The sequence below is a fragment of the Panthera onca genome, chromosome E3, assembly GCF_046562875.1.
Source record: "Panthera onca isolate mPanOnc1 chromosome E3, mPanOnc1 haplotype 2, whole genome shotgun sequence".
Classification (NCBI taxonomy): domain Eukaryota; kingdom Metazoa; phylum Chordata; class Mammalia; order Carnivora; family Felidae; genus Panthera; species Panthera onca.
In genome coordinates this window covers 8991845-9011163 of record NC_138354.1, presented here as the reverse complement: position 1 = coordinate 9011163, position 19319 = coordinate 8991845, and the positions used below count along the sequence as shown (strand labels likewise).

General features: G+C 53.2%; 2 protein-coding genes and 1 long non-coding RNA gene across 4 annotated transcripts in view; 1 reads left to right on the top strand and 2 right to left on the bottom strand.

The window, feature by feature from the left end:
• Window positions 1–501: 501 nt before the first annotated feature.
• ORAI2 (ORAI calcium release-activated calcium modulator 2) lies at window positions 502–12632 on the bottom strand. Of its 2 annotated transcripts, none has more exons than XM_078439784.2 (3): window positions 12536–12632; window positions 5781–6068; window positions 502–1336 (listed from the first exon to the last, which is right to left on the bottom strand). In XM_078439784.2, the coding sequence occupies exons 2-3, from the start codon at window positions 6003–6005 to the stop codon at window positions 797–799; spliced, it is 765 nt and encodes a 254-aa protein (XP_078295910.1). In that variant the 5' UTR covers window positions 6006–6068; window positions 12536–12632; the 3' UTR covers window positions 502–796. The 2 variants fall into 2 exon arrangements, with proteins under 2 accessions (XP_078295910.1, XP_060505228.1); XM_060649245.3 differs by lacking the exon at window positions 12536–12632 and adding an exon at window positions 9271–9400.
• Window positions 9569–12648, top strand: LOC132688795 (uncharacterized). Its single transcript, XR_013552813.2, has 3 exons — window positions 9569–9659; window positions 9791–9945; window positions 12561–12648. It is a non-coding gene; the product is annotated as an uncharacterized LOC132688795 (long non-coding RNA).
• A 5969-nt stretch (window positions 12649–18617) lies between these two features.
• PRKRIP1 (PRKR interacting protein 1) overlaps window positions 18618–19319 on the bottom strand; it is a 31597-nt gene continuing 30895 nt past the window's right edge. Inside the window, exon 6 of the mRNA XM_060649246.3 lies at window positions 18618–19118. Coding sequence (XP_060505229.3) covers window positions 19003–19118 — 116 coding nt within the window. The 3' untranslated portion in view covers window positions 18618–19002. The remainder of the gene's footprint in view (window positions 19119–19319) is intronic.

Sequence of the window (19319 nt, the reverse complement as noted above, 5' to 3'; positions counted from 1 at the left end):
GGCTAGAAAGAGAGAATTTGAGCCCAGTGTGCCTCAGAGCACCCCTCAGTTAAAAGTCTCCTCAAGAGGGCCTTTCACACGGGATGCCCACAGATGTGCCTTGCCAGCCCCATCAGGCCTCCATCCTTGGATGGCTTCCCAGGGGCCTGACAAGTCTGATGGCTGGCTGAGCACCGGCGACACCAGCTGAGCGGACCCGTGCTCCAGGTTCCTGCCCTCCTCCTGTGAGCCAGGCCACTGATTCCCCCCAGGGCAGCGGAGGAAACCACCAGGCAAAGCTGTGGGCCTGTACCCCCTCTCATCAGACACCCAGCCGCCAGGAGACCCACCTCACGTGTCACGGGGCAATCCCTTCTCTGAAACTCTCCGCCCTCCCCTTGCTCTCCCACCTCTGCTGGCCGCCTGTTCCACGTGTCTGAGATTGCCCTTGCCCATGACACCTGGGTGCTGCCTGGAGCCCTGTCCCCTGCCGCAGAGAATCCCCAGGCCCAAGGACTCAGGTTTTGGTTTTTGTTTTGTTTTTTTTTTTTTGCTCTCAACTCTTGGCAACAGAGTCTCTCTTTCAACTACAGATTTCCACTTTCTGCGGGAGCATCATCCAGCCAGGTTCTCCGACATGAAGACAGGGACGAGACTTTGGTCTGGAACTTTCTGGCAGTGCCTAGGCAGCCTTGTCAGGAATCCCCACGTTCCCGTGTGATGCTCCCCGGAAGGCAAGCAGCTCATCGCTGGCTCCCAGGGGATGGGAGGGTGGGGGGGGGCGGTGCTGCTGGCCTGTGCCCGGGGCGCCGCGCCCTCACACGACCTGCAGGCTGCGTTCGTGCCCGTCCAGCTGCACCTTGAGCTTGTGCAGCTCCTCGATCTCGCGGTTATGCCGCTCGGTTTTGTGGCGTACCAGCGAGCGGTAGAAGTGGATGGTGAAGACCACAAAGATGAGACCTACGGGCACCATGATGATGGTGGACACGAGCGCGGCCTGCCAGCCCGTGTGGCCGCCGGGGCCGGGCGGGGGGCCGGGCTGGCGCCGCGCGTCCACGGGCAGGAACTTGATCCAGCAGAGCAGCACCACCTCGGCCAGGAAGAGCAGGATCCCCAGCACGGTCGAGAAGCCCCAGGCCAGCTCGATGTAGGGGTGCATGCGCTCGTGCGGGGACTCGCTGATGGAGTTGAGGTTGTGGATGTTGCTCACGGCCTCCACGTTGGGCAGGATGCACGTGCTGATGAGCAGGGCAAAGAGGTGCACGGCCACCAGCACCGTGGTGCAGGCGCTGAAGGCGATGAGCAGCGGCCGCGGGTACTGGTACTGCGTCTCCAGCTGCACCTCCACCATGGCCACCTGCAATGCAGAGCAGGCGAGGCTGGGCCGGGGTGCCCGCAGCCGCCCCCCCACCTCCCCATGCGGGGCCCACTCGCGGCAGAGGGCTCCCACCTCACTGTCCACATACTTCCAACTCTCCTGTTTTCTGATGAACTAAAGGACACATCTCACTAAGGAAGAACCTAGAAAATGCAGGAGAGATTAAAGCACAAGGTGGGGGGCAGTGGGGCTCACCCCCTGGGGGGGCCCTCCCAGCCCAGAGGGGTACCGAGCTCTGACCCAGGGCGGAGGCCACCCTTCCCTGGGAACAGGTGGCTTTGCTGCTGACTTAGCTGCAAGACAATGGCTGTTTTTCAAAAACTAAAAGCTAACCTTTCAAAAAGTAAAAAAAAAAAAAAAAAAAAAAAAAAAAAAGAAATCATGGAGGCTCCCGTGGGTCCCCAGGTTCCCAGACTCAGAGGTGCACGCCCAGACAGCCTCACACAGGCCACAGGGTGCAGCTCACAGCCCTAGAAGCCCCGGGGGAGAAGCCCGCATCTCAAAGGCCAGGAATGGAAACAAAAAATGAGGGCAACGGTGATGGGGGAGGCTGTGGGGAGGGGGCTGGGCTGGGAAAAGAGCTGAGTCATCAACCGCAGTCACAGGAAGCCCGGGCCAATAGGTAATGCCTGAGATGGATAAATCGAGAAACAGCAGTCTGGAGAAAGTTTTTCAGAACGAAGAGCCTGAGGGCGCTGCAGCTGGCCGGGGGTGGGCAGCCAGGGTTGCTGGGGTGGTTTACATGCCCTGCAGCAGCACTTTGGTTTTAAACTGCATGCACGTATTCATTTTGATAAAATAAAAACGACTTTTTTAATTAAAAAAATTTTTAAATTTATTTTGGGAGAGCAAGCACAAGTGACAAAGGAACAGAGCAAAAGGGAGAGAAAGCCCAAGTGGGGGAGGAACATACAGGGAGGGGGAGAGAGAGAATCCCAGGCAGACTCCACACTGTCAGCACAGAGCCCAATGTGGGGCTCGAACCCACGAACCATGAGATCATGACCTGAGTCGAAACCAAGAGTCAGACGCCTAACCGACTGAGCCACCCAGGTGCCCCTGACGAAAAAAAAATTTTTAATCCATGACCCCGAGATCAAGAGTCACAAGCTCTACCAACTGAACCAGCCAGGCGCCCCAAAACTAATTTTAAATAAAAGGGAAAAAAGACCCACAGAGGGAACCAGAAGCCCCAGCCTAGCTCTGTAGTAGCGAATGTCTACAGCCAGTCAGGCAGGATTTGCTCACCACAGGCCCTAAAGGGCATTCACACTACAGGCTGGGCAACGTGGCCCTCCCCCACTTCCCCCAGGGCGGACCCAGGCTACCGGGAACTTCTCCCTCTGTGGCCTGGCATTCCCCTGCCCCTCAGCACAGTGGACCACCCCCAGCGGATGGTGCAGTCCAGGCCTGGCAAGGACTCCGGGGCTCACCAAGGGTCTTCCCCCAGGTGCCCACAGGTAAGAAACCAGACCAGTCAAGGAAGGGGGACGGGGAGGCAGAAAGAGAGAAGCCAGAGGAAGGCTTCTCCACCCACTGCGTTCGCTTCCTAGATCCGAGCCATCTTCTGTTTTTAAATTTTTACAAGAAAGACAACTTCACAACTTCTAGCAAGTCCTGCCTCCTAGAGTGAGAGACTCATCCTTTCAGCACAGATGGAACATTTGGTTGGTAAAAAGAAGACACGGCAGTGCCAGTGGACCACAGCTGAACAGAAACTCAGAACCGATCACTGCTCCATACAGTTGCCATAGGACACGCGTTGAGGGCGTGGTCTTTTCTCAGTGACCCCTGTGGCCTGGGCAGGCTCTCGTTACCACAAAGGACATGGCTCAACAAAAAGGCGTTGTAAAACACAGAGGGCATTGAGGTAAGAAACAAAGATAATTAAAGGGCCTGCAGTAGGAAAGCAGTTTTGTTCAGCCTCATGGAGAGAAAAGGCCGAAAGGCCATTTTTCAATGTGTTTATGCAAAGATTTTATGAGGCGGCCACGGTTCACTGGCTCTCTGTGTTAGCAGAAGGATAAACATGAACAAACGGGCTTAAGGTTAGGCATAAATGCTCGCTGTGGGGCAAAAGAACAGCTTTGCAATTCTAATCGGGGACACCTAGCAAACGGACTCTTCACTTTTTCTTGGCCCGCCCTTGTTCAGCCATGGTTTCCACTGTTGAGATCCTATCCGATGATCTGTGTTGGTCTTTTTTCTCGCAAGCTGCTCCACAGTCTGAATAGTTACCTGGCCTGCAGGTGCGTGTTAATCTAGTGGGCCCACTGCTGCTTTCCCACCCCTGGTTCTGCTGCTTTCCGGTTTTCACCATTACCACGGAATGTCCGGTGCGTATTAGGCCGTGGCCGCCCCCATGAGAGGAACCTTCTAGAAGAGAAGGTGAGGGCACCGCATGGCTTCTGAAGTGTATCCCGGGTTGCTTAAGGAAGCATTTGCTGGTAGAGGAGATGCCCCATAAATGTTGAAGAAATGAACGACTGATCACTGGCAAGTGTGACTGCCACTGCCAAGCTAAGGACAGACAGCAACCTGCAGGATGCATCCAGGCCCTGCCATCCTGGTCTCTGCCTGCGGTCACTATCTTCAACCTAAGACCACTTCGTACCCCTGCGGGCTGCCGGTAAGTGTCAGACTAGTCCTCCAGAATTCGATCTAGGTTTTAGAACCTTATGCACAGGGCCTTTAAACAAGCAGTTTGGGAGGCTTCAACTTGGGTGAGACTTTCGTTGGCTGGGAAAGACCGCGAAGCTTCTCAGAGTTTGGAGATCTGAGTGTTGGGAAGGCGGGGGTCTAAGAAGACAGCTGCAGACAGGAAGGGACTTCGGAGACCCGGGCCCCGCGCACAAAGGAAACTGTCTTACTGCATCACATCACGCAGCACTTCTCACAGTGTGTTTTCCAGAGTTAAAAACACAAGCGCGAGCCAGACAAACCTAACCTGAGACTATAATTCTGCCATGTGGAAAACAAGCCTTCATAGAGTCGTTTAAACTTCTTACCCGCATTCCGTACAATTAAGCTTGAGAAAACATTCTATCTTTTGCATGTGATGGAAACCACAGGAAGAAAATAACTATATGCCAAAGTTGTGCACCATATGATTTTATGCTTTTGGTGTTATGTTAAAAATAAATAAATAACACAATACAACACATAAATAAAGGCTTTGCTTTAAACTACTGACCTGGGGGTGCCTGGGTGGCTCTGTCCATTAAGTGTCTGACTCTTAATATTGGCTCAGGTCATGATCTCACGGTTGCTGGGATGGATCCCCAAGTGGGGCTCTGTGCTGACGGACAGCATGGAGCCTCCTTGGGATTCTGTCCCTCTCTGCCCCTCCCCCGCTTGCATGTTTGCTTTCTCTCAAAATAAACATTAAAAAAAATTTTTAAAGGGGCACCTGGGTGGCTCAGTTGGTTAAGCATCCGACTTCAGCTCAGGTCATGATCTCACTGTTCAGAGTTCGAGCCCGGTGTCAGGCTCTGTGCTGACAGCTCAGAGCTTGGAGCCTGTTTCAGATTCTGTTTTCCTCTCTCTCTCTGCCCCTCCCCTAATACTCTGTCTCTCTCTCAAAAATAAACTTTAAAAAAAAAGGGGGGTAGGTGCCTAGGTGGCTCAGTCAGTTAAGCATTTGACTTTGGCTCAGGTCATGATCTCGCGGTCCGTGAGTTCGAGCCCGGTGTCGGGGTCTGTGCTGACAGCTCAGAGCCTGGAGCCTGCTTCGGATTCTGTCTCCCTCTCTCTCTGCCCCTCCTTCACATTCTCTATCTCTCTCTCAAAAATAAATAAACATTAAAAAAAAATTTTTTTTTTTAAAGAAAAAAATTATTTCCACTCAATGGAGAAGAAAGAGGGGTGGCCCTCCCTGCGTTCTCACTCTGAGTCCTGGCATCTTCACCTTCTGGGACAATTCCCTGAAGGGATGTGAGTCAGGGACTTTGAGGTCAACAGGTGACATGGCCCTTCTCAGGGCCCGCAGTTTGGCCCAAGACTGACTCCTGTGCTGGGAAATGACTCAGAAGGAAGGCAGTGGCCTGGCAGCTAGGAGTCAGGTCAGAGGCTCTGCTCCGTCACCCCAGGGGCCACATTTGGGGGGCATCTGCGTCCTGAGTTGGGCCAAACTGAGCAAACCCCAATCATTGCAAGAGTCCTGCTCAAATCCTTCAGATTTTCCAAAGTCTTGAGAGGTGCCCAAGGTGGGAGCACACAGGGGGTACTTCTCTCCCTGCATACTGAAGCTATTTTGATTACTCTCAACCTCCTTGCCAGGTAACTGCTTGGGGACCATCCTTGGCAGCCAGCCTGTCTGCCAGTGGGGCCTAGAGGGAGTACTTTGCTCCCTGAAGCATCATAGGATCTCGACAGCAAAAGCCCATTTTGCAGGCCGCGTTCCCCACCACGTGTCTGCACTCACCATGGCGAAGCCTGACAGCAGGGCGGAGGTCCGGCTGGAGGCCTTCAGCTTGGCTCTGCTCAGGTAGAGCTTCCTCCAGGAGAGCGCCTGCACAGAGTGGTGGTTGGACGTGACCAGTTCCAGGTAGCTGCGGCGGACCCAGTCCCGGTAATCCATGCCCTTGTGGCCGGGTTCAGAGCAGGCAGGAGTGGAGGGGTCCACAGGCACGTTGAGCTCGGCGCTCATGGTGGGAGCCAGGCTGGGGGCAGGAGGCAGATACTCTCAGGCATCCCAGAGGGTTCCCGGGACCTGGAAAAGCCAGAAGCCAAGCAAGTTGACCTTCTCTGGGACCTGCTGTCTATACCTGACACTGGGGGGTAGTGGGAGTATGGGACCCTGATCCCTAACACAGGACCGTGGGGACCATCTGTGGGCGAGGAGGGTCAGGAGTACACTTCCAGGAACCACCACAGTGTCCACTGTGCCTCCCTCCACAAAGCTAGAATCCGGCCTTCCATCCCTATGTTAGAAAGGCTCCAGTCAAATGTGGGTGAATGGAATTCTAAGGTCAGCCCCAAAGCACCTAAGGAACCTTCCAATCTGTTGCTATCCTCAGGGAATAGGGAGCTATAGCATTTACAGAGACCCTAGGACCTAGTTGCTAGGCCTGGATTTTAATCTATCATGTGATCTTGAGCACGACATCTGAACTTTCTGACCTTGTGGGGGACATCCCCACCCTTACAAGGCTCTTAAACAAAATAACAGACCCAAAGACTCAAAACTGCTTTTCAGTGTCTAGGGTCCCACCACAAGAAAAAAATAATAATAATTCCAAACAGCAGCTAATTTCTCAAATCCAATTTAAATTTTAATCAGCGCAGTTCACCCCCAAAAACACTTGGTTTATATAACTGAAGGAAAAGCCACATCCAGGCTGCAGTGGAAACCCTGAGCAAAAGGAAAAGCTGAATCCACCAACTGACATGAGCACATGTTACAGAGAAACGGAGACCAGAGACCTCTGCGGTCATCCCAGGTAGATATCAGGTTTGACAGTAACACGGAATGAAGATCAGAAGGGCCGATCTGTCAAGACTTGTGAATTTAAACCCAAATCTCCACTAATCCAAATAGGGGATTGGCGGTCTCATGTGGCCCAAGGGACCGGCCTGCGCAGCAGCACGCCAGGATCGGTTCTAATTAATCTGCAGGGCAGACTTCAAGGGCATCGGCACCTCGCAGCTCACTTGGCATCAGATGTGAACTTGTATGTTCAGGCCCGCATAGGCCCCACAAAAAGCCAACTTAAGGCTATTACAAACAGATCAGTGTTTCTAGGTCCCAGGGAGCAGAGCTGGGGGTGGGTAGGTGGTATAAGGGGTGTTTACCAGGGTCAGTGGCTGTGGAAATGCCCCAAACTTGATCTATCCACACCAATCTCTGAAAGGGTTCTATGGGAGGGTCCTAGAGGTGGAGAAGAGCTCTCTCTTTTGGGGTGCTTTCCTCTTTGTTCTCTACTCGGCTGCAGAGGTACAGCTTTTCCTGGCCAACAGGACTCTGGGGAACAGTTCTGTGTTCTCCTATTTCTGCCAGGGGATACCAATTACTAGGTCGTTTCTAGGAAAGTTGGCTTGGGAGCCCTGGTCACTGCCCCATGCCCCTGTCTGCAGCCAGAAGCATTGCTTTCCAGCTCTTCAATCACTGGACCGTCCCTTCCTTCGGGAAGAATTAAGAGAAACATTGCTCACTAACTAATCCGTTGGTCAGCACCAAATAATTTAGAATGGCATCATTTGGAAATTAACTTTTCCTCCTTTCTTTATCCATACATAACAGAAGCCAGCCAACAGGTATGAGGAAGACAGCATATGGCAGGTGGATGGGTGAAAGGCACAACCTTTGCCTTCACAGAGTAGCCATCTCTCCATTCTCCATCCAAAAGACACTTCTTACTGGGCTTTAAGGTCAGATTGCATTTGGTATTTAGGCATCAGCGATGAAAATGGTGAGGATCCTGTGAGTTGGGTGGGGAAGCAACATAAGGGGGGGGATTTTCACCCAATGAGCTAAATGCTGCTTTCGTGGAGGGGGTGTGAGGACAAAGGAGCCACTTTGGGCAAGGAGAAGGTCCCTGCTAGGGAGCAAGGACAGGAGTCAAGGACATAGGTAGTAAAGGCAGTACTTGCAAAGAGGGACCCTCCCTCAAAGACGAGATTCTGCCCTCATGGGAGGGTTCTGAGAGACAAGGGATGTGGCAGGAAGGCTGGCTGCAGAGGGAGTCAGGGAAATGTAGGTGGAAAGCAGGATGTGGTAAGTGTGTGGAGCCCAAGGCAGCCCAGGCAGTGTGACCGTGCTGGACTCTATGGTGGTGCCAGGCTGCAGGGGCTTTGAAGGAGCTAGTGAAGGGGGCAGCAGCCTGGGGTCGGTGTGGTCTGGGTGATTGTCCGCTGAAATGTTTGGCTGCCTGGGAGGAGCAGGAGGACCTGGTTGCCTCCAAAGGGTGAAAAGACAAGCCCGGAGGCCATCAGTGGGCCCGGGCTGGGCTCAAGCTGGAGGGTGGAAAGGGAGGGCTTTGGGGGCAATGAGGGCTGACACTGGCCTCTGGGTAGTGCCCGGGCAGTCTTGGCCCTGCAGATGTCCTCTGAGTGGCAGGGAGTGGAAGGAAGGCCAGGCTGTCCGTCTGCTTGGAGCCTGGGTCTTGAGGCAGGCCTGTGGGTCCTGGAGATAGAGAGGCCACTTCCTGCTGAAGGAGTAGCCTGGACTGGATTCATATCCCACCTAACCGTCCCAGTCCAGGTGTCCTACCTTCTGCCAGGCCCCCTCCCCCTGCCCCAGGAGAGGCAGAGTTCTCACACTCTGGGCTGGGGTAGCGGTGGGGTGGGACAAGATGAAAATTGACATCTCTGTCAGGTGACAGAGGCTTCAAAGGATGCCCTCCTGGCTAAACTTCACGGAGGCTTTTTTGTTTGTTTTTTATATATAAGGAGCAGTCAGAAAAAAAAGCTCTTGAAGAATAATGGTGTCTCTAAAGATGAGCTATTTATTCTCCTTGGCAGGCCTGCCTGAAACATTTCTAGGCTGTAGGTTTGGGGTTTGCCTGTCTTAACTTCCTTTAAACATCTGGGGCATGAGCAATGGCGTGTCAGACTCTGTCACACCCGCGCGGGGCGGGGGCGCAGGGGCCCCCGCAGCCTCCACAGGGTTCTCCCAGAAGCGTCTACCTGCATCTCTGTCCCTTCCCCTAGCAAAGCCTCAGTAGAAGCAGGACCCGCACTCGGCCCCTGTTCTGGACTTCCAAGTCTTCTCAGCGCCGCACTCCTCCCAGGATCCCTTAGGGTTGGGGTCCCCTGGCCACCCTCCAAATCCGCAGCCACCCCATCCCAAACCAGCCCAGGAGAAAGCCCACCCCCTCCCCCGCGTCGAGTCTCCCATTGCAATTTTGGTCCCCCAACAGGGCGGGGTACCTCCCCCCCCACTCCGCCAACCGCCCCCCACGGCCAGCACTCACCGAGCTGCCCTGCCTGTCGGCCGGCTCCGCTCCCACTCAGGCTTGTGGCATGCGGCGTGGCCGTGTTGCCCTGTGGCCCCGTGGCCCGGCCGGGGCGCTGAGCACGGCCCCCTCCCTCCTTCCGTGCGTCCCGCCGGGTCCCCCCCTCCCCGGCCCCGCCCCCGCGGGCTGCCCCACCCCCGCAGGCCACCGCAGCCGCTGCCAAGGCAACGGCGAGCCGCCGTCACGTGGCTGGCCCTTGGGGGCGCTACGGACCACGTGATCTGGCTGGCCAGGAGGGGAGGGGAGGGGCGGGACTCGCCGCCCCTCCTGCCTTACACCCCGGCTTCGGGGATCCGTTCTAGCCTGGACCACCCGGCCGGAAGCCGGGGAGCGGAAACCGGTAAAAGGTGCGCATCTCTCCCGTTTCCCCGGCGGGCGTGCCGTGGGCCACAGTGCACTCGGATTGGCGCTGCCGCGAAGGGGGCCGGAAGCCTGGGCATCCCTCGCTTTCACCATCCTCCCTTCCTTTTCCCCCCAGCCGCGCGGGCGCCCGGCCCTGACGACGGAACACAGGACGATGTGGTCGCGCTTCTCTGGGTCCCTGGATCTGGACAACAGGTCCAGGACAGGGTGAGCCCTGCTCGGCCCGAGTGCGTGGGTCTGAGTAGAGGAAAGGAGCACAGAATCCCCAGGGTGAGCCTCAAAGGATGCCCAGGACTGGCTGTGGGCCAGGTGGAGGGCTGGGGAGAGACCAGAAGGGCACGCCCCGTGGGGAGAGGGAACAGGTATCCCATTACCAGGCCACCGGGCGGGTGGGTGTGAGGTGAGTGCGGTAAAGGGCTGGAAGGTGAGGCTCTGTTTGGTAAGGGTTCAGGCAGCCACACCCGCTCGCCAGGGTGGACCCTGGCACTCCGTAGAGTGTGCAGGAGCTGGTCAGGTGGTCATCCGCCGCACCCCCTACCCACAGGCCCAGGGAGACACTTGGGGTCCTAGGCTGGGTGCAACTTGCTGGGCCCCTGATAGACCTCCACCAAGCTGTTATACTGAGATCTAAAACAGGAACGTTTTTCAGGAAGTGCACACGAATAATTAAGAGGCAGGATGGGTTCATATCAACCCCTGTGCCAGAGGGCCCCTCGCAGTCCTTCCTCACAGTCCTTCCTGCGTGCCCTACATAGGATTTTTCCATCTGTCACAACAGCATCTGACAGTGACACATTTATCCAAACGAAAGAAAAATTCCACTCGTGTCAACCAGTCCAAGTTTTCTGACAATTGTAAGAGGAGAGGTTAAGGGATGTCAGGCCAAATCCATTAATCTCTCAAGACGCATTTTAGAGGCCATTGCTGACAGCCAGAACGACACCTTTTAATCCAGGAAGACACTTAAAACAGACCACAGCATAGGGAAATCCCAGGGTCTGATTACCGACCTTCCCCCATCAACACACACACATTATAGATGGCTATAGGAAAGGGATCATCTGAATTTCACAGGGCAAAATCCTCAAAAAGCAATAGCTCTTTGTAAAATGATGTGGAAAACAGGAAGACGACACTTGGTAAACCAGAGTAATTGCATCACAGATGAGCATTCTTTCCACAACAGAGTCACTTGCTTAAGTTTTCACCGTTGGAGTCTGATCTGACTGCACATCCTTTAGAAGGCTTTCGGTACTAGTCAGTGATGCCTCCACCCTCAAGCACATTTATCCAGCATGTCTGGACAAAAGGAAAATCTAAGTCATAATTACCTGTGCTTTTCAGAGTCCATTTCCTAACCAAACACAGAAAATGGCTCCCCCCTCCTCCCCGCCTAGACGAGTAAGGAAGGTGCTGGCACCATGCTGAAAGGTGGTACAAATTACAATACTAATAGTTGGAGGGCCCCTCAGGTGCACAGGTAGTTGAGCGTGAGTTACACAGAAGTGAGGGAAAGGCCCACAGGGACCAGCCACCCAGTTGGGATGTCTGGGTGACAGTCTGGGCTGTGATTTCCCTAGCTGTTTGGCCATGGCAAGTTGCTCCCTTGCCCAAGGCCTCAGCTTGAAAAAGACCAATTCTTGGAGGCACATCCCGGGGGCCTACCGCGTTCATCTTCCCCATCAATGCATACCCTTATTCAGCTAAGACTGTGGCCCTGCTGTCCCCTTCCCTGAGTCTTCTCATCCAGATGGCCTCTCAGCTGCCCTGGACTATGGAACCAGTCCGGACAGTTCTGTCCCCTTGGCCATATGGCCGGGTCCTCGTCACTACCCCTTATGAGATCTTCAGTTCCCATCTCTCACTTTCTGACCCTTTCTCACCCAGTCCTCAGCCGAACACCTCGCTTCCTGGACTCTGCTGAGACCCGCTTTTTGCCCCCAGCCTCCTTTCTGACTCAGCCTGAGCCCTCGCAACCTCTCCTTCCACCACGTTCCACTTCACGCCCAACTTCTCAAGCGACCTGTTCTTACCATCTCCTTCTCGGCCCCTCTGCAGCTGCCTGCCAGCATGGTGCTGACTCTGGGACAGATGTCAGCCGTGCCCTTTTCTGTCTTTAGGAACCTGTCGTTCCAGCTAGAAACATCTCTTTCCTTGTTCTGGTGACCTCACTTTTTTTTTTTTTTTTTTTTTTAAACCTCTGTGCAGTCTCCTCCTCTTCTGTCCCCTAGATGTGGATGTCTCTCCAATTTCCCCTGACTGGTTTCATCCATTCCCCTTGTGTCAAGCAGCCTGTTGACTCCAAATGGTCACCCCAGCCCGGCAGGGCGTGGCCCAAGGGCCCCCACCTCACCATGCTCACAGCTGAATTCCCCATCTTCCCTCACATGCCTGCTCTACGTCCTGGGTTACCTGTGTCAGGAACCCAGCGGCTATGCAGCTGGTGACATTACAGATCTGTCATTAATGATTACTCCCATCCCCATCCAGTCCTGTGAAGTCTCCCATTTGTCTCCACAGGTCTCAGACTAATTCAGGCCCTCGTCACCTCTGCACTGTGTTACTGCAAGTGCCTTCCATCTGTCCCCTTCCCATCTAATCTGCACGCTACAAAGTGGAAAATTCCCGTCTCTCCCCTGCCCCCACTGAGCCCTTCAGTTTTCCCTGGGGCCTTAGATCAACTCCAGTCCCCTCACCTAGTGACTGAGGGCCATGACAGGGCATCTGCTTCTCCTCGGCTTGGTTTCTTAGAACTCCTGCATTACTGGGCTACCCGGGAGCTCAGCTCAGACCTGCCCTCATCCCCGAGGCCTGGGTCACATGCCACGCTGTACCCTGTGCTGTGTGCAACTGTGCTGACCTTTTTCTTGTCTGTGTCTTATCAGATCTGGAGCTCCTTAAAGGCAAGGCCTGTGTCTTGCTCACCATCGTCCCCACTGCTGAGCCAGGTACACTCAGGAAACCTTCAGATTAAGCTTTCGGGCATGTTCAACAATTTGCTATATTCTGTGGAAAAAGAAAACTGCTTCAGGACTCGTACAGGGGTGTTCTCTTGACTGAAATATATTAAAATATGGTAACGGTAGCTCACTTAAATCAAGTGTGCCAAAGACTAAACATAAACTTCCACGGGGGAGGAGAAGGCACGCCTGTCCTCACAACTCTCCCATGCAGCCTCGAAACTGATTTAGCGATGTTCCCATTCCCAAAAGCAACATCACTCCTCTAACTCAATTGAATAACGCGCTTTTTCCAGAAGGGTTAATGTTGAAAACAGGAGAGTAAGCTAGCAACAGTCCTTGATAGGTTAAACCAATGTTTCTGAAGGGGGGCCTGTGGCAGAATCTGCTGGGGTGGCTGTCCCAAATGCCTGAGCTGCCACGAGGTGGTCTCTGGGGCGCGGTCGGGGAGTCCAGATGTCAGAGGTGGGCTCCGCGGTGGCCGGGGCCATGGCACCAGTGGCCTCCGGCAGACACGACCACATGCGCCTGTTCAGGCTCTTCCTGCCGTAGCGGCCATTTTTCCAGTATGAGCAACTTCCCTGCCTGCTTTCCGTCACAGATCTGCTCAGTCACCCCTCATTTATCCAGCACCCGTGGTGTCTCGGGCACTGTGCTGGCACTAGAGGTACAGCAGAGGACAGAACAGGCAGGTCCTTGCTCTCGTGGTGCTCTGAGGTGGGGAGGGGAGGGGTGCTGGTGGGGCAGGGTACAGACCAGTAAACGAGATGGATGCTAGGAAGAGAATGGAACAGAACAGAGTGGGCGGAAAGCTGAGGTCCGACAGCACAGGAAGAGGCAGAGCAAGAGGGGAGTGGGGGCATGGACCCGGGCTGAGGCTCCAAAGGGAACCTGAAGCCACAAACTCAGAACACACCAGTGAGGATGGTATTTGAAGCCCGGGTCAGGTTAAGATCTCCTGGGGCCTGGGTGTTGACGACAAAAGGCAGCGCACTGGGTCACCCAAACATTTCGAGTTTGAGCAGAGAAGCCAGCCAGGGAAAGGCAGGAAGAAAGGCAGGAGGCAGCACTGTCAGAGATGTTGAGAGTTCAGGCTTCTCTACTGTGCAGATGCCTCCACGGGCTGGATGTGGTGAAACTGAAGGCTTTCAGTTTGGGGGTGAAACCTTGCAGAGGCGGAAGAACTCTGGGATTTGGGCTGAGAAGGGAGGAGATAAATGGCGTGGTAGGTGCAGGAGAACCTGGAGCTTTGCTCTGTTGCCACAAATGGGAGACCCCAGAACTGCTGGAGGTTGTTGGGGCGGGGGTGGGGTGGGTGGGGGGACAGTGGCTCCAGCGACAGGGAGGGCGACCAGGGCAGGTGCGTGAAGTCCTGGGGCATGAGGGCTTGGCCTGAACTCCCGCTCTCTCTGCTCTGAGAGAGCTACTCGCTGAAGGGGGAGGTGCCATAAAAGCACCTTTCAGATGGTGGGAGATGAGCCTGTTCGGGAAGACCTAAGGATGGGTGGGGGGGGGTGCCGGTTCCCAGGTGACACCTGTGGCCTTGCATGCCAAGCGGGACTGAGGAGTTCAGCTCCTGATGCCCAGTGAGATAAGTACCGTTCACGCAGGGAACACACCAGTCAAGTCCAATCCCCTGCATTAGCAAACACCACTCTCTGGAAGCCCAGGCTCGCTCACACTTGACACATGCACAGCTGGTTCTCATTATTCCTGGTAGTTCCATTCTGCAAAGTCACTGCGAGCACTGAGTGTTAGTGACTGCCCGGCCGCTGCCATCTGGGGAAACATGGGACTTGGTCACGTCAACTGATCAACACATAACCTTGTTTTATGTGTTTGTTCAAAAGCATTCCTGGTTGGGGGTGGCTGGCTGGCTCAGTCAGCAGAGCACACGACTCTTGATCTCGGGGTCGTGAGTTCAAGCCCCACACTAGCTGAAGAGATTAAGAATAAACTCTTTAAAAGATAAAACTGGGGCGCCTGGGTGGCTCAGTCGGTTGAGCGCCGACTTCAGCTCAGGTCACGATCTTGCAGTCCGTGAGTTCGAGCCCCGCATCGGGCCCCTGTGCTGACAGCTCAGAGCCCGTAGCCTGTTTCAGATTCTGTGTCTCCCTCTCTCTGACCCTCCCCCATTCATGCTCTGTCTCTCTCTGTCTCAAAAATAAATAAAAACGTTAAAAGATAAAACTAAAAAAGCCTTCGTTTATATTGATTCACTAACAATGAACTTGCAGCCAACAGCACTGTAACTCATGCCCGGACAAAGCTTACGTAAGGAAAGCACATCCTGGCCTTCTTGCTCTTAGGACACTAGACAAAATACTTTGAGCACTATGCTTCGGGGCCGTTTTAAAAATGGCAAAATCGTGGCGCCTGGGTGGCTCAGTCGGTTAAGTGTCCGACTTCGGCTCAGGTCATGATCTCGCGGTCCGTGAGTTCGAGCCCCGCGTCGGGCTCTAGGCTGACAGCTCAGAGCCTGGAGCCTGTTTCAGATTCTGTGTCTCCCTCTCTCTCTGACCCTCCCCCGTTCATGTTCTGTCTCAAAAATAAACGTTAAAAAAAATTAAAAAAAAAAAAGGCAAAATCAAGAAAAAGCCAAAAAAACTGTTACTAAATGATGCGTTTGAGCTGAACAAGAAAAACAATGTTTTTTCTTGAACTCAGCTGGGAACAGGGCATTAGGCAACTCCGATTTCTCACCACTCTGTGCCTGCAAACGACCACAGAGCACCATGAGTACTGATCTTAGGGTTACAAGTAAGTGTTAGTGAACAGGAGACTTCGCAAACAGAACCTGTGAGTGGGTAAGGGGCAACTATATTTAATTTTTTTTTTTAACGTTTATTCATTTTTGAGAGACAGCATGAGTAGGGGAAGGGCAGAGAGAGAGAGGGAGACACAGAATCTGAAGCAGGCTCCAGGCTCCGAGCTGTCAGCAGAGCCCGATGCGGGGCTCAAACTCATGAACTGTGAGATCATGAGCTGAGCCGAAGTCAGATGCTTAACTGGCTGAGCCACCCAGGCACCCCTGGGGGGGCAACCATATTTAAAACTATCATATATAATCACATGTACGCATGTGCAGGCACGCACCAGGAGGTTACTAAAGAAGCAGCCTTCCTCATCAGGGAAATACAAATCAAAACCACACTGAGATACCACCTCACGCTGCTCAGAGTGGCTAAAACGAACAAATCAGGAGACTATAGATGCTGGAGAGGATGTGGAGAAACGGGAACCCTCTTGCACTGTTGGTGGGAATGCAAACTGGTGCAGCCGCTCTGGAAAACAGTGTGGAGGTTCCTCAGAAAATTAAAAATAGATCTACCCTATGACCCAGCAATAGCACTGCTAGGAATTTACTCAAGGATACAGGAGTGCTGATGCACAGGGGCACTTGTACCCCAATGTTTATAGCAGCACTTTGAACAAAAGCCAAATTATGGAAAGAGCCTAAGTGTCCATCAACTAAGGAATGGATAAAGAAATTGCGGTTTATATACACAACGGAATACTACGTGGCAATGAGAAAGAATGAAATATGGCCTTTTGTAGCAACGTGGATGGAACTGGAGAGTGTGATGCTGAGTGAAGTAAGTCATACAGAGAAAGACAGATACTATATGTTTTCACTCTTATGTGGATCCTGAGAAACTTAACAGAAGACCAGGGGGGAGGGGAAGGGAAAAAAAAAGAGAGGAAGAGAGCCAAACCATAAAAGACTCTTAAAAACTGAAAATAAACTGAGGGTTGATGGGGGGTGGGAGGGAGGGGAAAGTGGGTGATGGGCATTGAGGAGGGCACCTGTTGGGATGAGCACTGGGTGTTGCATGGAAACCAATTTGACAATAAATTTTCTATTAAAGAAAAAAAAAGCGGCCTTCAGCCTATAGCTCTGGCACTAAAAGAGCAGTGCACGGGCGCCCCTTGTCACTAGGTCCGGGCCACACACAGCGTCTCCCCAGAGCAGCACAGCGCTGTGGTGCAGGGGTTAGAATGGTGGGTTCTGGAGTCACACTGCTGGGATTCAAATGCCAGCTCTACACTTACTGGCTGGGTGACCTGGGCAAGTTTCCAGACCTGTGTTCATGAATCTTGTCTGGTAAACCTATAAGGCCATCTTGGGGCGCCTGGGTGGCACAGTTGGTTAAGCGTCCGACTTCAGCCAGGTCACGATCTCGCGGTCCGTGAGTTCGAGCCCCACGTCAGGCTCTGGGCTGATGGCTCGGAGCCTGGAGCCTGTTTCCGATTCTGTGTCTCCCTCTCTCCCTGCCCCTCCCCTGTTCATGCTCTGTCTCTCTCTGTCCCAAAAATAAATTAAAAAAAAAAAAAAAAAAAAAAAAAAAAAAAACAAAACCTATAAGGCCATCTAATCGAAGGACAGAGTATTCTAATACGAGTACGTTGGCTGGCACAGGGCTGTCTCGTTAAGTGCTCAATAAAAGTGTGGGGAGGAAGTCCGAATTCCTGTACCTGAGGTTTCCTGACATGACCAAGTTATGCACACCTGTGTCGATCAATTCCAGATTTTTCTCCACCCACAAGCCAATGAATGAGGACATTACTGAATGATTCTCCCCTCATCATGGCTTTTTTGAGGCGGGGGGGGGGGGGTCTCTCTCTGTATCTCCCACTCCCTTCTCAATGATGACACCTAACTGTTCTCTTTTCTCAAACAATACACCGAAGACCAAGAGTCATTCAACCGAAGGTATGACGGCATCTTAAAAATCGCCAGAAATTGCCACAGACATTTCCTACCTAAACATCCTCTTCTGAAATGCAGTAAAGGTGCAGAACATAAACCTCCAGTCTGGCACCCGGTTACCTGCTCTGGCATATGCCGCCCCGTCCAACACAACCTGCTCTGCTGTGTCACTAAGCTCTTGGCCAGGTGAACCGGGCAGAGGTGGTGTCAGAACTGGAATCCTTAGGTCTTTGGGTTCCAAGCTCTGGCACCCTCGACAGCCTCCAGGGCAAGCGAACACCCACAAGATCCAGGCTGCAGATTCAAAGTGAGAGTTGTCACACACATCTTGTGGGGAGATAAGGAGACCAACGGCTCAAAGACAGTAGAACAAAAAACCAGCACAGAACTAACCAGCCAGTTCCTGATGAGAGAAACACAGGTTCCAAAACGTACAGCCACGGGGTGTGCCCATTTATTAGGGCTGATTTTCCATTTCAGCTTCCTGGGAAAGAAAAATTCCTGTGGCTTGAATTGCTTAAAGGACAGAAGTTATCACAGATGTCGCCCGGCTCAGGGCGGGGCCGGGAAATCCATACCGCAGAAATGAAAAACAAGTAGAATGTTTCTTAGTTTCCCTTCACTCAAAACCACTATATCTTTAATTCTATCAAACGCCATAAAAGGCACAAAATATACTTAGAAATTGGAATTGGAGATAAATCATCCAAAAAGTGAGCAAAGGCTCTCATTCACACCATCTCTGTCCCTCCCGCTGGCCTGAAAGGCTGCCCCTGGCCACCTCCCACTTTACTTAGCCCCCCTTTTCTGCAGGATGAAGACGCAGCTTTTGGTTACCACCACCCCACCCCACCCCCCGCTTCTGGTTGGGCCAGGACTCCCCATACTCTGCTCTGGTTCAGCCCAGCCTGGATTCTCAACCTGCTTATTTTTCTCGTTTTCCTCAAAGCTCTCTTCACACTCCAAGTCACCCTTCCTATGGCTCGGCCCCCTGGTTAAGCCCCCCATCTCCCCTTGCACACGTGGGGGCTTCCCGATTCACACCTGTGGACAGGGGGCAGCCGGGCGGCAGCACGTATCACAGGGTACAGTCTGCCCCGCAGCTGAGGGAAATGGCGGTCAAGCACCCTGCGGTGCGCCGTTGGCCCCAGAGCCAAGGCCATTTCCTTCAGCGTGGAAAACAGGTCCATGTTACTGGACCATCCCTGCCACACCATTTCCCAGCCTTCCCTATAGCTTCTGAACAACATTTCACAGGTCTGAACAAAATCTAAGATGTTTCTGCTCTTTACTAAACATTTCTTTCACAGAAGCCTAAACTCATCACTGTCCAAATAGCAGAACAGGGATCAGGGGCAGAAGGTTACACATCTTCCCCATCAGCAGGAACATGAATGAACTCTGCCTGGCAGCCGTGAGTGTCCAAGAGTCAGTGTCCAACAGACAGTCCTCTCTGTCCCACAGGCTCAGCGTCCTGCTGACAGGTGGGGCTGGGAATGATCAGGAGGGGATCCCACTTGCTTCTCTCCAGCAAAGCGTTGGGAGGGAAACTGAGTTGAAACACACATTCCTTTTCCCTCGGGTTGTGTGGACAGTTTCCTGAGGTCCTGGTCACAGCATGGGTTAGGCCGCAGAGAGTTGCTACAGCAAACACTGTCATCGACCCATGATGAAGCTGGGCTGCTCCTCCTCCTCCTCCTCCTCCTCCTCCTCCTCCGTTCCAGATGCTTCCTCAGAGCTACTGGATGGCTGCTCCTGGGACTGACTGGATCCTATAATCACATGACATTTGATTAGAGACCTACAAATTCACCCAGAGAAGCAAAGGGCACTTTAAAAATGGAGGAGCACTGAGGAAAAATTAGGATCTACAGTTTGCTCTAGAACAATGCAGAGCTTAGGGGCACCAACCCCTCACCCCCCACAGTAAAAAATCCTGTATAACTCTTGACTCTACCAAAATGTAACTATTA